The sequence below is a fragment of the Artemia franciscana genome, chromosome 10, assembly GCF_032884065.1.
Source record: "Artemia franciscana chromosome 10, ASM3288406v1, whole genome shotgun sequence".
Classification (NCBI taxonomy): domain Eukaryota; kingdom Metazoa; phylum Arthropoda; class Branchiopoda; order Anostraca; family Artemiidae; genus Artemia; species Artemia franciscana.
This window is the reverse complement of record NC_088872.1, coordinates 21,021,925-21,042,286: the sequence shown is the minus strand read 5'-3', so window position 1 is coordinate 21,042,286 and position 20,362 is coordinate 21,021,925. Positions and strand designations below refer to the sequence as shown.

The following is a 20,362-nucleotide window of genomic DNA, read 5'->3' as shown; positions in this document are numbered from 1 at the left end:
TGTCTTATTATACTGATTCCAGACACAATATTCTTGAAATTTAATGCTACCCATCAAAGGTTACAAGCCTCAGAATATTTGCCTGATTTTTGGTAAAGGAGGAAAAAAAAACCTAAAAGTCAAAGAATCTTAATGAAAATCATACCTTCAGACTCAGTAATTAGAATACCATAACGTAGAGGTTTCGAAATTATGTGTGTAAAAATGTGTGATGATTTTGTGCCAAAAGAAAGATCACGAATGTGTATTTATTTGCTTTTTTCCAAGGGAATCATATCGAACCATTGGTCATAGAGCGTCAGGAGAGGCCTCATTGTTGCAGAAATTAAAAGTTCTAGTGCTCTTTTTAACTGACCAAAAAGATTAGAGGGCAGCTAGCACCCCTTCCCCTATCCTCAAAATTGTCCGATCAAATTTTTGAGATAACCATTTTTTTCAGCGTAAATGAAAAGTCCAACAACTATGCCTTTTGGAGATAATATGACCCCCCCACAGCATCTGGAGATAGGTCTTTAAGCTATAAAATATACAAATTGTTTTTTATAGTATAGTATTTTTTATTTGGAAATATACAGACTTTTTTTGGGGGGGGGAGTGGGGGTTCTTGCTATGAGAGGGTTTCTATGGGAATAATTTCAGGGGGTGAACTCTCCAAGGAAGATTTTTACTGGAGGGATTTTTCAGAATTACTATATATATATTTTTTTTGTCTTACTTTCTCTTTTCCAATTCAATTTTCCATATGGAGACGCTCCGAGGGAATTTTCCAGCATAAATTTTTTCTCGATTGTGATTTCAGGGAGGATTCCTGCAAAGGGAGGGATTTCCAGAGCGATCGGAAAAACTATTAGAAATCAAAGTCTTTTTCAAATGAAAGTATGCTAAGAAGAATTTTCGTGTCTGCAAACAACTTTATGGAAGGGGCGGGGGCAGGGGTCTTTAGCAAAGATTGCACTGCCCAGAGTAAATTTTAGAGGGGTGTATCTTATGGTGGAGGAGTTTCCAGGGAAGGGAGGAAATTTTTCATGGAGGGTGAGCCAGATTTACCGACATTATTTGAAACAGATAAGAAATTAAATTAAAAAATAAGTTTTTCAACTGAAAATAAGGAGCAACTTTAAAGCTAAAAACGAACACAAATTATTTTGTATTCGAAGGGATTGCCCCTTTGCTCAATGCCTCGTTCTTGACGCTAAATTTGGACTGTTTGGCTCAAATTTTTAAGAACGACTCCTGAAACGGAAAGGCCGTTATATTAGAACAGAAAGGTTTTTAAAGTACAAATGAAAATTATTTTCACTAAAGTGAATAATATGTTCTGGTTTTTTGAAGGTGTTGGGGTCGTTAGCTCTACTCCTCTTTATGGTTTTTTCTGCTTGTTTTGTTTTTCACTTGGTTATTTACTGTTAATTTCTGTTCGTTTTGAGCTTCATTTATTTATGGATAGTGATTTAAGGTAGTTTTACGCTTGGAAAATTGTTTTAATTAATTTTTGCTCATCTTTAGTCTAATCCTACTTGTCTGAAAAAGCTACTCTCACTGAAAATATTATTATTTTTTTTTAAATAGAGTTAGGACAATGTCGTAACAAAATTTAATTTATTTTGACGGAATAACAAACCTACCCTGGCCCTCTGACGCACATGAAAAATCAAAAGTTTTTAGTGCGGAACAGTTTATTGGCAAAATATTAAACAAATTCTTAATAATTAAAGGGAGTTTGATCCATAGGAAATTGGGCAGGATTGGATACTCATCACACTCCTTTACAAACGGAATATAGAGACTGATGTGACAATTGAAAGCCTTAGTTAGTGTGATTTGTAGATCCCTAGCCGTGTGCCTGCTCTATAGCCTTAAATTTACAAAAAAATTGCTGCAGCTGGGACTTGTCACTATAAGTTTCGAATATCACGAGAAACCATCCTTTTAGATGCTCCAAGATCTTTCACGTTTGCTTTTGTTCTCACGTTCAAAAAATTCGAAAGAAGGAAAACGCTATCTAAAAACGAAATACATGCACGAGAGTCCCTTTTTTGTGTTTAGACACATAGGATTTTAACAATGTCCTTTACGGCCTTTGTTAATGTTTCAAAATTAAAATTTGTTAAATATCCTATAAGGTTGGTGGGAAGATCCCAAAGACTCGTATTAAGAATCGAACAACTATTAAGATATCTTGACAAGTTTCTAAGCCGAAAATATCAATAAAATCAATAAAGAATTTGGTCAAAATCCTCTGGACCTAATCTCACCATAAGGCCAGTGATCATAAAAAGAGTTTAATGTCGTCATTGCATCAAGACTAACAAAAAAATGTGACCTTTGGAATGTGTTTTTTCTAGTCTTATAAACGCCGAAAAAGGGGATACCCCTCCCTTATCCTCCGTCGGTGTCCATTTAATGATCCATTTGTTAAAGTTTTGAAGAATATTGATCCATACAACATTAATAAACATTATTCAAATTACTATTTCAGTTATTTATGCAAACAAGGAATTGGATTTTCATTTGCCATGCGCCAGACTGTTGGGACCTAGGTCAATGAAACGTGTGGAATATTGGTTCTATTACAAAGAAGATGACGGTAATCGTGACATTTTATATAGGTTAGTAATACATCGTCTTCTTTCTTTTTTGAAAGTTATATTCCAATTCGCGGAAGCGCAATACAAAGTTTTTGAAGGGTTATGGCCCAGCAATAATGTTTTGTTTTATGCGTTTATTCGTTCCTTATTATATTAATATTTTCTAATTCTATATCTTGCATGGCTTTTGCAACTAATTAGAGAATTTGCAACTAATTAGAGCTGGTTTTAGTATTCCCTTTGTGATAACATTGTTGCCTTTCGGCACTTTGTTAGATTTTCATCTGGACATTAAGCACAATTTTTTTTAAGACTAAGATCGCTGATTTTTTCTATCAGTCATTCACAAGGTATTATTTTTAGCCCTACCGTTATACCCGATATTTTTCCCTCGTCAATTTGGACTTCACTTACAGGTTATTTTTCAGACAGTTCATTATAACAAACTGTAGGTAAAAAGTAAATCCAGAAAATATTAGCCACCACCCTAAGAAATGGAATTTGTACAATAGTATCCTAACATGCAAGATTTATTCAGCTTAAAATTGCTTATCAAAAATAACGACTCAGAGAAACGTTTGCCTGCGTAGGGAAAAATCCCAACGTGGAGAGGGTCTTTGACTAAAATTATACCATCAAATTTAGCAGTATAAGAGAGAACCCTGTCACACTAATCAAGAATTTGGGTTGTTTGCACTGAGTAAGAACTTAGCCAACTTTTTCAGCCATTCAATCCAAAGCTTAGACTTTGGTCATAGCTGCAGTGAGATTGAATCACTTGCAGGTTTCTAATTAAAAAGAAGCTACCTACTGTCGGTTTCACCTGAAATGTGTCTGTGGAATCTGAGACATTAGCCTAATCGGAAGCTCTTAACCCTGATACTTGGGGGTTCAAAGTTTCACATGAAGGCAGATTTCTAGGACGTTATGAGCATTCTGAGTGAAGTACCATTTCAATATTTAGACATAATTCTGATTAGGGCTATGGGGGCTGGATACAGGAGGGGGGCTGTTTCTCCTCGTCATTCTCTGCACTTAACAAGGGCACAAGATCTTCAATTTTCAATCTGTTGAGCACTGTCCAAATTTTTTTATGGTCATTAGTTCTATACTAAATATTAATAAGTAAATAGTAAATGAGAGACTTATTGCTCTGTACTTGGTAGTGCTACTGCGTTTACTCTGGTGTCATCCTGTTTTGCACCTGTTATAGTCTAACAAAATTATCTGCATTATATTAAAAATGTAAGGGAACATAAAGAACGTGTACTATACTGAACATTCTTCGAGTCACAGGACAGGAAAATTTCATTCGTTGTGCGTACCTTTTTTCATGAAGCGAATCAAGCATTCAGCCACCAATAAAGTTTGTTTCTATCTAAAAGAATAGGTACTACCATCGTTTTATCACCTCGTCGGTACCACCCTAAATATTATGTCCCGTTTGTCATAAATAATATACTCATGATCATCAGTTACTCTGCTACTAGCACTACCGACATATTTATCATTCAGGGTTCATTCGATTTGAAACTGGAACTTCTAGTGCTCTTTTTAAAAGTCAAAAGTGATTGAAGTGTGACTAGCCCCCCCCCCCTCCTCACCCTTTTTTCCTCAAATGCATTTGATCAAAATTTTGAGACAAACATTATGTTCAAATAGTTCAAAGACCAGATTACAAATGCTTTTGGGTTGACACAGCCCTTCAGAACCCGGGGGCGAGCATTGTAGGCTATGCCCCAGGGGCATATATTATTTTTACATAACGAATGGTCATATAAAATTCAGATGGGGCCCAATTGATTTTAAATTGAAAGTTCTAGTTCCCTTCTTAAGAGTCTAAAGTGATAGAAAGGCATCTATCCCCTTCCTCCAAGTGCTCCTTTCCCCAAATGCATACGGTCAAAATTTTTAGATAGCTAATTTGTTCAAAAGGTTCAAACGATCATAAAACCCAAACTTCAATGTCAATAAAATCCCCAAGACTTCTACTACTACTACTAACAACTCGCCACAGCACCAAGTAACCTGAGGCCAGCACAGCAAAGTATGCTCGTCCTCCATCCCACTCAAAACCTCCCACTTTATACCCTCTCAGGAAGTTCCCATTTTCCTTAAATCTTTCCTTATGACATCCTCTCACCCCATCTACGGCCGAACTGCTTTCGACTTAGCCCTGAACGGTTGGCTGGATAGGACAATCTTTGGCGATCCTTCATCCGCCATTTGTATTAGCCATCTCAACCTTTGTCTTGTTATAGTTCTAGAGAGTGGGATTGAACCACACTTTTCCCAAAACCTATTGTTTGAAAACTTCTAAAAGCTCATTCATTTTGGTCTTACTTTCATCTAGGTTGTTTTAATCATCACCATAATCTAAGTCCAGGAAAGTCTTTCCTCCCCATCGGGTTCTGTATTCTCCCATTGCCTATCCTGTGTTCCTTAAGACAAAGCTCATCAAAATGATTCATATAAAAGAGATAGAACCCAGCCCTGCTTAACTATTGATTTAATACGAAACCGGCTGCTAACCTCATTTGTGACCTTTAGCGCAGTAGTGTTATTCTCGTACATAGCACTAATCACTTTTCTGGTGTTCTTGTCTGGTATTCTTTCAGGGAATAGATATTATTCAGGGAATAGACGTTCGCTAAAGCTCTTTTATCATCATAATCGAACACTTGCTCAAACTGAGGACTAAAGGTGTTTAATCGTTCATATACTTCTCAATTATTAAACAAAGAGTGAAAATTTGGTCAAAACATACTCTAAAAATTTGGTCAAAACATACTCTACCTACGACATACAACGTTCTAAAACCGCACTGTTCTTCTCTTATAACTTTGTCTGCAGCATTTCTCAGGCTAAAAAGTATCATATTAATAAGTAATTTATAACCTACAGAGACTAGGCTAACTAACCATAAGGCTTTTTCACTAGTATTCCTATCTGCGTTCTTAACTTTCTTCTCCAAGACACCGTCACTAACTTCACAAATTATTTTCTTAAAATCATTCCATTCATCTATTACATTGTCAAGTATCAAAAGGCTTTGCTGTCTTATCATCACGTGAATACTACGTTCACTTTGTGCAATTTAATGACCAAATACTGAATTAGTTGCAAGTAGATTGTTATACCTGCAAAATCTCAGCAGTCTGTAACCATTACTGTTTTTCCTACACCATTTTTACTTAGGCTAATATACCATCTATCCCTCTTTCTACCAGCCTGGGCTTTAAAATATCCCAATAAAAATACCATATATCTACCGGGGACCCTCTCCATTTGCTCCCGCAGCTGTAAGTAAAATTTATTTGAGTCACTGCAATATTCGCCAGTCACTTATACAGGGGCATATGCTACTACAACTGAAATCTGCACTTTTTAGTCATAAAATGACCGAGGAGTATATTGTTATTAATACCTTCCCAGCCAAGACACGACTTAGCAGCTTCCTTATTCATCACGAACCCTACTCCCCGTCTATGTACTTCATTCTTCCTGCCTGAGTAAATAAATTATATACCACCTAGTTTCATTCTTCCTACCCCTGGGGTATGAATTTTTGAAATTCTTCTACAATTCAGCATTTCTGAAAAAATCAAATGCACTATTTGTTAAAGTAGCTTCATTATTATTTCGCATATTTGTTCCATCCAATTCTGTTATTTTCATTTTTGCATAAGGGTAACTATGACTTGGAAGTATCAAAGATTCCACATCTTTTAAAATGAACTTATAATGCAATTATTGAAATACTGCAATTATGCAATTATTTGTGTAATTTCTGTATATTCATAATTAGTTGCAAAATCATCAATAATAAGCCTATTAAATATTTATTATTTTCTAATAAGGAGAAACAACTTGAACTACTGTCATTTATACACAGAAAAAATTATTAAATAAACTTTAAAAGATTTTCAAGCGACCGGGACACAGGGAATATAAATGACGACCGGAAAACATCATATACCAATTCAAAAACGAATGTATTCAAGCCGAAGTAGCTGAGTTGGTAAAGCGTTATGTTCCAGGTCCGAGAGGTTCCAGGTTCGAACCTTGGCTTTAGCATTAATACAAAAGATGAAAAAACTAAAAAAAGTAAAATACAAAAGAAGAAAAAAAAACTAAAAAAGGTAAAAACTACAAAAAAACTAAAAACAAAATACTAAAAAAACTAAAAAGCTAAAAAAACTAAAAAAAAAAAGGTAAAAAACGAAATATTAAAAAATAAATAAAAAAAAACTAAAAAAAGGTAAAGACTACAAAAAAAGAAAAAAACAAAACTAATAAAAAGAAACTAAAAAAACTAAAAACTGAAAAAGAAAAATAACTAAAAAAAGGAAAAAAACTGAAAAATAAAGGAGAAAAAGAAAACTAAAAACCGGGACACAGGGACTATAAATGACGACTGGGACACTCAAAGAGAAATTACAGACTGGGACACTCAAGATAAATTACAGACCGGGACACCGGGACACAAATGTCTTTCTATATTCACAGGTGGGAAACAGGGACACAACTACAATGGCGCGTAACGACTTACTCGCGCGGGGAGCCTTGGGGAGGCGCGAAGCGCCCCCACCAACTAGGTGTTGGGGTGGCACGAAGCGCCACCCCAACAGCTAGTATATATCTATATATATAAAAATAAGTTGTCTGTGTGTGTGTGTCGAGTGACGTCATGTTTGTGCGTCGACTGACGTCATGTTTGTCGACTGACGAAATTACAGACCGGGACACAAATGACGACCGGGACATAGGGAATATAAATGACGACCGGGACACTCAAAGAGAAAGCGACCGGGACACAAGGAATGTTCGATTAGCAATCACCAACAACAAAGCACCGGGACACAAATGACGAGCAAGACACAGGGAATATAAATGACGACCAGGACATAAGTAAAAAAAAACTGAAAAAACTGAAAAAAAGGTAAAAACTACAAAAAAAACTAAAAGAAAAAAAAACTAAAAACTAATAAAAAAAACTAAAAAAGCTAAAAAACTAAAAACTAAAAAAGAAAAAAAAGGAAAAAAACTGAAAAATAAAGGAGAACAAAACTAAAAAAATAAAAATAAAAAAACTAAAAAGGTAAAAATTACAAAAAAAACTAAAAAGAAAAAAAAACTAAAAAAACTAAAATAAAAAGTAAAAACCAAACACCGGGACACGAATGACGACCGGGACACAGGGAATATAAATGACGACCGGGACACAGGGACACAACTACAACGGGGACGTCGGGGGGCACAGGGGGATATATAAATGACGACGGGGACACAGGGAATGTTCGATTAGCAATCACCATCAACAAAGCTCAAGGGCAATCATTAGAATCATGAGGTATAACTAAAAAAAAAATAAAAAAAGGTAAAAAACTAAAAACTAAAAAAAAGACCAATTCAAAAACGAATGTATATACAGACCGGGACACAAATGATAACCGGGACACCGGGACACAAGGAATATAAATGACGACCGGGACACTCAAAGAGAAATTACAGACTGGGACACCGGGACACAAATGACGACCGGGACACAGGGAATATAAATGACGACCGGGACACAGGGGCACAACTACAACGGGGACGCCGGGGGCACAGGGGGATATATAAATGACGACGGAGACACAGGGAATGGTCGATTAGCAATCACCATCAACAAACCTCAAGGGCAATCATTAGAATCACAGGGACACAACTACAATGGCGAGTAACTAATATGGCGCGTAACGACTTACGCGTGCGGGGGGGGGGGCTTGGGGGGTGCGAAGCACCCCCACCAACTAGGTGTTGGGGTGGCGCGTAGCGCCACCCCAACAGCTAGTATATATATAAATAAGTTGCTTGTTTGTGTGTCTGTCGACTGACGTCATGTTTGTGTGTCGACTGATGTTATGTTTTTCGACTGACGTCATTATAAGGACTGAGCTGTATGTCGTCATGAAGTTGTTTATCGACTGAGGTCATGTTTGTCAACTCATGAAATTACAGACCGGGACACCGGGACACAAATGACGACCGGGACACAGGGAATATAAAGGACGACCGGGACGCTCAAAGAGAAATTACAGACTGGGACACCGGGATACAAATGACGCCCGGGACACAGGGATTACGTAGTTAAAAACATATATATATATATATATATATATATATATATATATATATATATATATATATATATATATATATATATATATTCACAGGTGGGACACAGGGACAAGACTACAATGGCGCGTAACTAATATGACTCGTAACGACTTACGCGCGCGGGGGGGCTTGGGGGGCGCGAAGCGCCCCCACCAACTAGGTGTTGGGGTGGCGCGAAGCGCTAGCCCGACAGCTAGTTTTTTAAATAATTCCAGTCGAGATTTAATCATAGCATTATACATGGAACAAGCTTCATCTCTCATATTTTTATGGATGTCTTGAATATTGAGAATTGGCGATATTTTTAAAAAAAACTACCAATCCCGTTACCATACTTTCTTGTATACAATAAGTGTTTCTTATTAACTCCCTATCACAACAGAGGTTGTATTCCCATTCACAATTGCACTATCCACTAATGAGCAGTGAATATGTATTCTATCAGAATTTCTTGTAGCATTAGGAACTTTAGCACTTTCATTATATTTACTGCTTAGTTCAGCTTCATTTTCAAATCCAAAAATAAAACATAAATCACTATTAAACCAAAATTTATATTTCCTTTTCAGAATGATAACAAATTTTATTGTTGCTAGGTTGAACGATGTACTAATAGGGCATCGATCCAGAGATGATTTGAAATAACGAGTTGAGAAATAATGTAAACCCTCTTCATCATGCAATCCATTGGGCATAACAAAGTTAACCCATTCATCCTTATTTATCCCCCTGCATTCAAACGTATAGTTTTTAAATTGATTAAATAAAAAAGATCAGTTTTTTAACTGAAAGTAAGGAGCAACATTAAAACTTAAAACGAAAAGAAATTGTTGCGTATATGAAAGTGGCTGTCCCCTCATCAATGCCCTGCTCTTTACGCTAAAGTTTTTTATTGTTTTAAAAAATAGAGCTGTGAGAAAGAGTCAAACTTGAGCGTAAGGTGCGGGGCGTGGAGGAGGGGACAGCTCCTTTCATATGCAGAATAATTTCTGTTCTTTTTAAGTTTTAATGTCGCTCCTTACTTACAATCAAAATTTTGATCGTTTTTGGATTAATGCAGGTCTAGAACGTTTTAATTTATTCACGAACTATTTTATTAGTAATAAATATACACAACATAAAAATTAATTATGTAACGAACTTCAATATTCGTATATTTTTATCACGTATATGAGAGGATTCACCTACTCACCAATACCTCGCTCTTAACACAATTAAATAAAAAAACAAGTTTTTTTAACTGAAAGTAAGGAGCGACATTAAAACTTAAAACGCACAGAAATTACTTCGTATATGAAAGAGGCTGCTTCCTCATCAACGCCCCGCTCTTTACGCTAAAGTTTGACTCTTTCTCTCAATTCTTCTTTTTAAAACAGTAAAAAACTTTAGCGTAAAGAGCGGGGCGTTGATGAGGAAGCAGCCTCTTTCATACACGAAGTAATTTCTGTGCGTTTTAAGTTTTAATGTCGCTCCTTACTTTCAGTTAAAAAAACTTGTTTTTTTTTATTTAATTTCTGAACGTTTTTGAATCAATGCATGTTTTGATTTTGGCTCTCCGCAGAGGAATAATCAAAACGAAATTTGCATATTTTTTTTTTTTTTTTTTTTTTTTTTTTTTTTTTTTTTTGGCTGAATGGCTTTCTCATAATTTTGATCGAATGATTTTGAGAAAAAAAGAGCGGGGGACGAAGCCTAATTGCCCTCCGATTTTCGGTTAATTAAAAAGGCAACTAGAACTTTTAATTTTTTACGAATCTTTTTATTGGTAAAAGATTTACGTAACTTATAAATTAGCTTACGTAAAGAACTTTTCTATTCTCATGTTTTTATTACATATATGAGAGGATTCGCCCCATCGTCAGTACCTCGCTCTTTACACTAAAGCTTAAATTTTATCCCAATTCATTAAGAATGACCCCTGAATCACAAAAGCCGTAGAATAAATAGTTGAAATTACTAAAAATACTTTAGCGTAAAGAGCGAGGTATTAGAAGGAGGTGAGCCCCTCATATGGGTAATAATTTCTGTTTGTTTTAAGTTTTATTGTTGTTCCTTACTTCCAGCTGAAAAAGCTTTTTCACATTTATTTTTAATTTTTTTTTTAATAATGCTAGTAAATCCTGCTCTCCCTTCATGGAAATTTTCTTCTCCCATGATAAATTCTCGATGGAAAGTTCCCCCAGCGTATCCCCCTCTTCTCAACCCCTCCCCCAACCAAAAAAATCCTCCTGAAAACGCCTGTATACTTCCCAATAACCTTAATTTTTGTTAATTTTTGCTTAAATTTTGTCCCAATTCATTAAGAATGACCCCTGAATCACCAAAGCCGTAAAATAAATAGTTGAAATTACTAAAAATACTTTTGCGTAAAGAGCGGGGTCTTAGGAGGAGGTGAGACCCTCATATGGGTAATAATTTCTGTTCGTTTTAAGTTTTAATGCTGCTATTTACTTCCAGCTGAATTTTTTTTTTTCATATTTCTTTTTTCATTGTTTTTTTTTAAATAATGCTAGTAAATCCTGCGCTCCCTTCATTGAAAATTTCTTCTACCATGACAAATTCCTCGATGGAAAGCTCCCCCAGCCTATCCCCCTATTCTCAACCCCTCCCCCCAACCATAAAAACTTACGGAAAACGCCTGCACACTTCCCAATAACCATTACTATATGTAAGCACTGGTCAAAGTTTGTAACTTGTTGCCCCTCCCATGGGGACTGTGGGGGAGTAAGTCGTCCCCAAAGACATAGTTATAAAGTTGTTCGACTACGCTGAATAAAATGGCTATCTCAGAATTTTGATCCGTTGACTTTGGGAAAATAATTAGCGTGGGAGGGGGCCTAGGTGCCCTCCAATTTTTTTGGTCACTTAAAAAGGGCACTAGAACTTTTCATTTCCGTTAGAATGAGCCCTCTTGCAACATTCTACGACAACTGGGTCGATACGATCACCCCTGGGGAAAAAAAAACAAAAAAACAAAAAAACAAATAAACACGCATCCGTGATCTGTCTTCTGGCAAAAAATGCAAAATTCTACATAGGAGGAATTTTTGTAGATAGGAGCTCGAAACTTCTACAGTAGGGTTCTCTGATACGCTGAATCTGATGGTGTGATTTTCGTTAAGATTCTATGACTTTTAGGGGGTGTTTCCACCTATTTTCTAAAATAGCGCAAATTTTCTTAGGCTCGTAACTTTTGATGGGTAAGACTAAACTTGATGAAACTTATATATTTAAAACCAGCATTAAAATGCAATTCTTTTGATGTAGCTATCGGTATCAAAATTCCATTTTTTAGAGTTTTTGTTACTATTGAGCCGGGTCGCTCCTTACTACAGTTCGTTACCACGAACTGTTTGAAAGTTCTAATTTTGTTACAACTCGTTAAGAGTGAGCCCAGAATCACAAAGGCCGTTTAATTAGAAGAAACAGCTTTTTTGAGATTACTAAAAATACTTAAGCGTAAAGAGCGAGGTATTGAGGATGGAACGAGCCCCCTCCCCACATATACGCAATAATTTCTGTTAGTTTTGAGTTTTAATGTTGCTCCTCCCTTTCATTTGAAAAACTTGTTTTTTTATTTAATTTTTCATTGTTTTTTTTTTAATTGACGCTGGAAAATCCAGCGCCGCTTTCATGGAAATTCTTTTCCGCCTTGATAAATTCCTTCATGAAAAAATCTTCTCACGTAACCTCCTTCTCGGATCCCCTATCACCAGAAAAAGTTTTTAATTTATTTTAAAAAGTAGAATTGTGGCAAAGAGTCAAACTTTAGCGTAAAGAGCGAGACGTTGAAGAGAGGACAACCCATTTCATATACGGAGTAATTTCTGTTCGTTTTAAGTTTTAATGTCGCTCCTTACTGACAGTTAAAAAAAACTAATTTTTTTCATTTAATCTTTCTTCTAACGAAAATACAAAATTCCGCATTTTTGCAGATAGGAGCTTGAAACCTCTACAGTAGGGTTCTCTGATACGCTGAATCTCATGGTGCAATTTTCATATAGATTCTATGACTTTTAGCGTTTCTCCCTTCTATCAAAATTGAGGGTAATTTTCCCAAGCTCTTAACTTCGGATGGATAAAACTAAAATCGATGAAACTTATATGTTTAAGGACTGTGACTTTTGTCTAATTCACTAGATTTCACACCTTTAATTTTTCCTTCATATATCTGATTAAGTGTTCCAGATTCATCTATTGCCTCTTTTAAATATTGATTATTATCTAAATAAAAACTAGGTATTTCAAAAAGGAATCCCTTAGGATCATAGTCTTTTTTGATTTCTCCCAAAAGTTCTATATCTATCCAGAATCAACATTAGCAATGAAATTTGGTGTATTCAGGGGTAAAAGAGCTTGACTTGAGTGAGTTTGATTGCTTGCTTGGAAACTTGCTGCGTTACTTAAAGACTGATCCGGTCGTTGAAATCGTCTTCTAAAATTAGTGTCATTTTTATGTAACACATTGGTTATCATAATTGTATTTTATCTTCTGCTTCAACAATTAGAGAACCAACTTCCCAGCATAGTCAAGAAACCTAGCCTGCTCTAAGGAACGTTGTCGAACTACATTTCTTTGTATTTCTCTACTTTTACTGTACTTGCTAATAGTTTATTCAACTTAAATAGGATTTATAGAATGAAAGTTTCTATTGAATAGCTTTCAAGAGTACTTTTTCGTAAAGGCCACGAGTAATGAGGTCACCAGTTTTGTTAGACAGTTCATACGTCATAGCAGGTTGTATTTTTCACTGCTGCTATTTAAAACACTTCAGTTGTCTGCTTTGGTAGGTAAACTTTATCAAAAACACCCTTACTTTTATTAATTCTAAACAAATCACCGCCACTGACTTTGTTCATGGATGGTTTTTGAACTTTGACATCTGTGTATAAATTAGTGTAGAACTTGTTTTCATTTCCTTTCATACTCGCTTCTATTGGTTTAATTTTTATGAATCGATGATAAGAATTCTTATAATTGTCAACGAAAGAGGATAATACATATATCCAATGTTTTTTGTTGTCTATGAGTAAAATATTTCCACAATCTTTCTTTGATTGTTCCATTAAGCCGTTCAAAAACGAACAGAAATTATTTCGCATATGAAAGGGGCTGTCCCCTCCTCAATGCCCCACTCTTTACGCTAAATTTTGACTCTTTTTCACAACTTTACTTTCTAAAACAATAAAAAACTTTAGCGTAAAGTGCGGGGTATTGAGGAGGGGACAGCACCTTTCATATACGGAATAATTTGTGTTCGTTTTAATTCGAATGTCGCTCCTTACTTACACTTAAAAAACTTGTTTTTTTGTTTAATTTCTTTACGTTTTTGAATTAATGCAAGTTTCAATTTTTGCTAAACCATACACGAAGAATATTAATTTTACTTTTTTTTAACTAATAATAACCCTATTCTAACCTAATTTTAATTTTTGTTCCAGTTATTTAAGAATTAATCCTGAATCACAAAGGCTGTTTAATTCGAATAACAACTTCTTTTAAAAGTAGAGTGTGTAGAAGTAGAAAAGTAGAGTAAGAGCGAGCTATTCAGGAAAAGCAACCCTCCTTAAACACGTAATATTTTCTGTTTGTATCAAGTTTTAATGTTGCTCCTTACTTTAAGTTAAAAAAAAACTTGTTTATTCAGATAAATGCTGACTATATTTCAAATAGTGTTGTGAAATCCATTTCCCTTCCGAGGAGAAATCCATTTCCCCACGGGAAATTTCTCCATGGAGAGATTATCCCACGTAGCTTAAATTCGCAATATTTGCAGAACTAATTTTGTAAGGCATAGTAACAGAACGACCAAAGAGTTAGAAATTTTTTATATGAAAACATAAATAATAAACGTTTAATTTAGTTAAACCTCCCCTCATTACTTTCTGAGCTTGTCATATTAGTACTCTTAGAATTACGAGTTAGTTGCAATAGAAGTAGTAGTTGGAGTAGCAGTAGTAATAATAGTAGCAGTAGTAATATTAAATGAATTAATTTTTAGAGGTTTTACGAGTTCAGGGTGCTAAAATAGGCTTGAAAATTAATGTTAAGAAGACTAAGTCACTAAGGCTAGGAATAAGTGAAGATGAACAGGTGACATTAGGTAACGAAAAGATTGATCAGGTTGGGAGCTTCACTTACCTTGGTAGTATTATTAGTAAAGATGGTGGGAGCAGTGAAGATGTTAAAAGTAGAATAGCTAAGGCCCAGGGTGTTTTTTCACAGTTAAAAAAAGTTTGGAAGAATAGAAAGATAAGTCTACAAACCAAGATTAGAATATTGGAAGCTACAGTGATGACAGTGGTCAAATATGGCTCTGAAGCATGGGCACTCCGAAAAGCAGATGAAAATTTACTAGATGTTTTCCAGAGAAATTGTCTACGGATTGTTCTGGGTACCCGGCTGACTGACCGTATTTCAAACAGTAGGTTGTACGAAAAGTGTGGTTCAATCCCGCTTTCTGGGGCTATAATGAAAGAAAGGTTGAGATAGCTAGGCCACGTTCTACGGATGAAGGATGACAGATTACCGAAGATTGTCCTTTTTGGCCAACCGTCTGGGGCTACACGGAAAGCAGGTCGTCCTTGTCTGGGTTGGGAGGATGTCATAAATAAAGATTTAAAGGAAATGGGAACTTCCTGGGAGGGTGTAAAGAGGGAGGCTTTAAATAGATTAGGTTGGAGGAGGAGCGTGCGTAGCTGTGTTGGCCTCAGGCGGCTTTGTACTGTAGTGAGTTATTATTATTAGTAGTAGTAGTAGTAGTAGTAATATTAATAGCAAGTGCAGCATTTACATATTGTCTTTTATCAGTTAAACATTCCTCTCATGATACCCAGAAAGTTCTATTTTGACACGGCAAGCTGTTACAAAAATATTGCTGATATGCCGTTTTGACAATCTATTTGCACATAGTATGTTGTGATTTAGTTCATCTTTCCCTTCATCATTTCTTCTAATGTTTTGTTCATTTAAACATCCTTGGTAGTACTTGCTACAGTAGCAGGGTTTTAGTGGTAATGGTAGTGTGGTAGCAGTAGTAAAAGCAGTAGCGCTAGAAGTAGTAGTAGGGGTAGTAGCGTGCAAGTATTGCCTTTCTGGTCAGTGATTAACTCCTTTCTTATTTCCTGAAAGTTCGATGTTAATGTACTTAGTCATTCCTGAGTTACGATTTTTTTACAATTCACATACACGTGTTTTGATTTAGTTCAACACTCTACTCAACAATCTCTGAAAGGCTCACCTAAATGCTCTTCATCTGTTTTGGAAAGTAAAGATAAAATATGCCCACCTTTCTGGATAACATATACTATTTGTAAACAACGGACGAATTGCATAACCTACATTTCCTGTCCTGAAGAAAGGGGGGTGGGGGAAGTTGATATCCCCAAAAACACAGTTACTGGACCTTTCAGCGTATGCTGAATGAAATGGTTAACTTAAAAATTTTGATTGGACGTGTTTGAGGAAATGATGGACGTGGGGGAAGGGCTGATTGACCTCCATTCACTTTTGACTCTTAAAAAGGGCACTAGAACTTTGAATTTCCAATTGAAGGAACTCCTATCTAAGTTTTTACAATAACTTCTTCTATACGAAGTGCCTTGGTGAAAAAATACATCAAATTCGCATCGCTCTTTACTTAGTTAGCAATATTTCACTGTCTATGATATCTTAGTCCCCCCCCCTTTACAGATAAATTTCTTCAAAACCTATTTTCCTTCCTCACTTAAAAATTTAACGTTTAATTTTGTACATTTTAATTTTTCAATTTTAATGAATGTTTTATCAGTGAGGCAAGAGACCAACAGAGAAGATTTAAATGACATTTTTTGTTATCTTTATATTTGGCCTTCAAATAAACTTAATTTATCTCTTTCAGTCGCATCTCACCACAAATAGACTATTCAAAACGAACAGGTCCTCCAAGAAGTTGGGATATCTGGTATAAAGGAAGTTCTGTAGAAAATCGGTGAGTTCAGCTTTCTGATAGTAATCAATATGTGTGTGTGTGAGAAGTTTTTTGCATGTCTATATGAAAATGTCTCTAAAATCAATTTTTATTTTTTAGGCAAGGCAGGAAGTATATTATGACCATCCATGCATTTGAATGTATTTCACACTGGTTACTTGTTATAAACTGATCAATTTTCTATTTATCAAAATTTAAAAATAATAGTAGTAATAATATTAAGAAAAACATAAATTTATTAGAAAAAACTCGATTCTTCGAAACTTTTACCTAAGTAGTTCTTGTGAGAAAAGACAACGTGTAACAAAAGTAGTGAGTTATTTTTAAAAAGAGTCACCGTGACGTACCTTAGCTTCTTTTTCAAGGTCACCTGTTGAGAGCAATGGATTCTTGCTTGGTCCATATAAGCTAACAGGTGAAAATAAATTGTTGAAGGTCACACATACATTTTTAACTAGGAATTAATTAAATGAACCTATTATGATTGATTATCCATCCATCTTCATTTATTTATTTTTTTGCACATGTACTATGATTGGTTACACAACTGTCATTAGTTCTTTTTTGACGAAGATGACACAATAAAACTATTTATTAAATAAGTCAACAATTTTCCTTATCTTACCATTGGAAAAACCTAGGAAATTTTCAGGGAAGCAAACCTTTTGATCATAACATCATTTATTTTCAATTCTGAATGTTGTTTATAGTTTTTACAAGGAAGAACCCCCCCCCCTCTGTCAAAAGAGGTTATGGATTTTATGAAAAGTTAATAATTAATATCTAAGCATCAATCGGGTTATCAAGATGACAGTACTGGAGTTAATGAGGAAGATAATGTTGAATTAGATCCATAGATTGTAGGGGAGTAAGCTATCCTCAAAGACATAGTTATTTGATTTTTCGACTATACTGAACCAAATGGATATCTAAAAATTTTGATCCGGTGACTTTGGGTAAAAATGAGCGTGGGTGTGGCCCAACAGCATACATGAGCTTCGTTTTTTAGAGTTTCGGTTACTGTTGAGTCGGGTCGCTCCTCGCTTATACGTTACCAGGAACTGTTTGATTATTTTTTTCACTAAGACACTTCATATGAATAGAATTGTTGTAACACGACAGAGATGGCTGATTCAACTAGGATTTAAAAGTTCTAGTGTTTTTTTTTAAGAGACAAAATTGACTGGAGGGCAAGCAAGCCCCCTCGATCTTGTTTCCCAAAGACATCCGATACATACTTTGAAAAAGCAATCAACATAGTTAAAAAGTCAGATAAGTATGACACATGTAATTCGCAGATTGTTTATATTGAGGGAGATGTTCAACTGAACATAAGATAATGTGTGCATACTGTTACTGATACTACTACCAGCTACTACTTGTATCCCTACTATTCCTACTACTACTACAACTAATAAGACTACTACTACTAAGGACAAGAGAATTAATGTGAACTTTTCCGGGAGTATTAAGGAGAAAGTTCAACTAAATCAAAACGCACTATGTGCACGGAGGTTGTCTAAAGGGTGTATCTGCAATATCGTAGGAAAGGCTTAGAGTATTAAGCGCAACTTATAGGACATGTTGTTGGAGACGTTGAACTAACCAAAAGCAACATTTAAGTTTTCCTATTACTGCCTCTACTACAACTACTACTACTGCTACGCCTACTGCTGCTACTAATGCTACTTCTAATACAATTACTATTACTAATCTACTACTGCTAACACTACTACTACTACTCCTACTACTATTTCTAATACTATTACTATTACTAATACTACTACTACTAACGCTACTACTACTACTACTTCTACTAATAACCCTACTGCTACTACTATTGCTACTGCTACTAATACTACTACTGCTATTGCTACTATTACTACTACTACTATTACTACTACTAATACTACTAATACTACTACTACTACTACTACTACTACTACTACTACTACTACTACTACTACTACTACTACTACTACTACTACTACTACTACTACTACCACTACTGCTGCTACTACTACTAACTACTAATTCTACTACTACTGCTACTACTACTACTACTACAAATGTTACAGCTACTATTGCTGCTAACGCTAGTACTACCAAAACAAAGGGTATTAAGGTAAAAGTTTCATTGAATTTTGAGCGGACGTTGAAATAAATCGAAAACACTATGTGCATGGAGGTTGTTAAAATGAAATACCAGCAGTATCCCAAGAACTGATTAGGGTATTAACTTGAGAATTTCAGGGTATGTTGAGAGACATGTTAAAAATACCACGGTATATATGGCTACTGCAACTAATAATACTCTACTAAGAAAAGAGGAAATTTATTCACCATAAAATCATAGTAAAAAGTAATAGACTCAGTGGCTAATTGATAAACTTTAGGATACAACTGATCATATAGTAATATTTTGAACTTAAAAATTGATCGCAGATGCAGTCTGTCATGATTGACTGACTTTATATCTTGCTCCGTTTTATGTCCTCCTGGATTAAAGATCAAACCAACGGTCAAGGAACTTTGGAAAAGGGCTTTTTTCGAATGGTTTTTCGACTGTTTTCATGGGTTGGAAGGGATTGGGAGGTAACAAGGCCCTTTCTTTGGCCTAATAGCTCAGAAACCATTATTACAAAATACAATTTGAGATGGAAAGTCGAAATAGTCATAACAATAATTCAGGGTAGGTTAACAAGCCAAACGGGGTAGGCTAGTTTCTAGTATGAATCTTGGTGCAAATTTATTTTTTGTTCGCCTGTTCATAAGTTTGATGGCGGTAGAATAGCAGCTCATTCGCAAAACAAGAAATTCTTACCTGCAACTTCAAAAGTCAAAAGCAGATAGTTTTCCTTTAATATTTGTCTTTCTTTATAGTTCTTTTTTCTACGATGAATAAATCAATTAAATTGCACGAAAGTTTACTCTAACTTTGCTTTTTTTTTATATTTTAGTTGGAATAAGAGCCCATTCTTTGATGGTTATTATCCTGACATGCGGGAAGTGCCCTACCTCAAGATACCCTCTGAAATTCTTAGGCTGAAAGGAGATGGAGTATATGTATGTGATATAGCCATCATAACCCCAATGTATACAGCTTTTAACCCACAACGGGAGTTCTACCGAAAACGTACCACCGTTAAACTCAAAGATTCGATATTGATATAACGTTTGCAAAACTTTTTCTATTTTACAACGAAAAGCGTTAAATTGTGTGCTATTGTCATAAAGTAGTAATAAACTCAAATATGTGCTGTAATTATCTTGTTTGTAAAATATATGTCTCTTTTAGACTTCTTTTCATTATTCCTTGGTCTATCTAAAAGAAGTTCTTAATTGAAAGCTCTTTTTTTTTATTTTGATCAGTGAACTATAGCTTGACACTGGTAAGAACTTAAATATAAAAACAAGTTTTTTCCTGAAATTAACGAGCAACGTTAAATTTAAAAGGAACAAATATTATTACATAATTATTTGGTATATTTTTCTAGGGAAATAAGGTCTTGTAGGCTAAAGAAGTTGAGTAATCTTGCCTTTTTTGTGAATCATGTAGTCCCATATGTAAATTAGGGTATATCACGCAGTTTTTCGTACAGTGTCAAAATAATTAAACAGTTCGTGGTAACTGTAAGTGAG

The 20,362-nt window shown here is 35.2% G+C and overlaps 1 protein-coding gene across 1 annotated transcript in view; it reads left to right on the top strand.

Moving 5' to 3' along the window:
- LOC136032413 (uncharacterized) overlaps nt 1-20,032 on the top strand; it is a 33,495-nt gene extending 13,463 nt beyond the window's left edge. Inside the window, exons 2-4 of the mRNA XM_065712723.1 lie at nt 2,480-2,609; nt 16,631-16,720; nt 19,681-20,032. Of these exons, the coding sequence (XP_065568795.1) occupies nt 2,480-2,609; nt 16,631-16,720; nt 19,681-19,894 (434 nt within the window). The 3' untranslated portion in view covers nt 19,895-20,032. The remainder of the gene's footprint in view (nt 1-2,479; nt 2,610-16,630; nt 16,721-19,680) is intronic.
- Nucleotides 20,033-20,362: the final 330 nt, after the last annotated feature.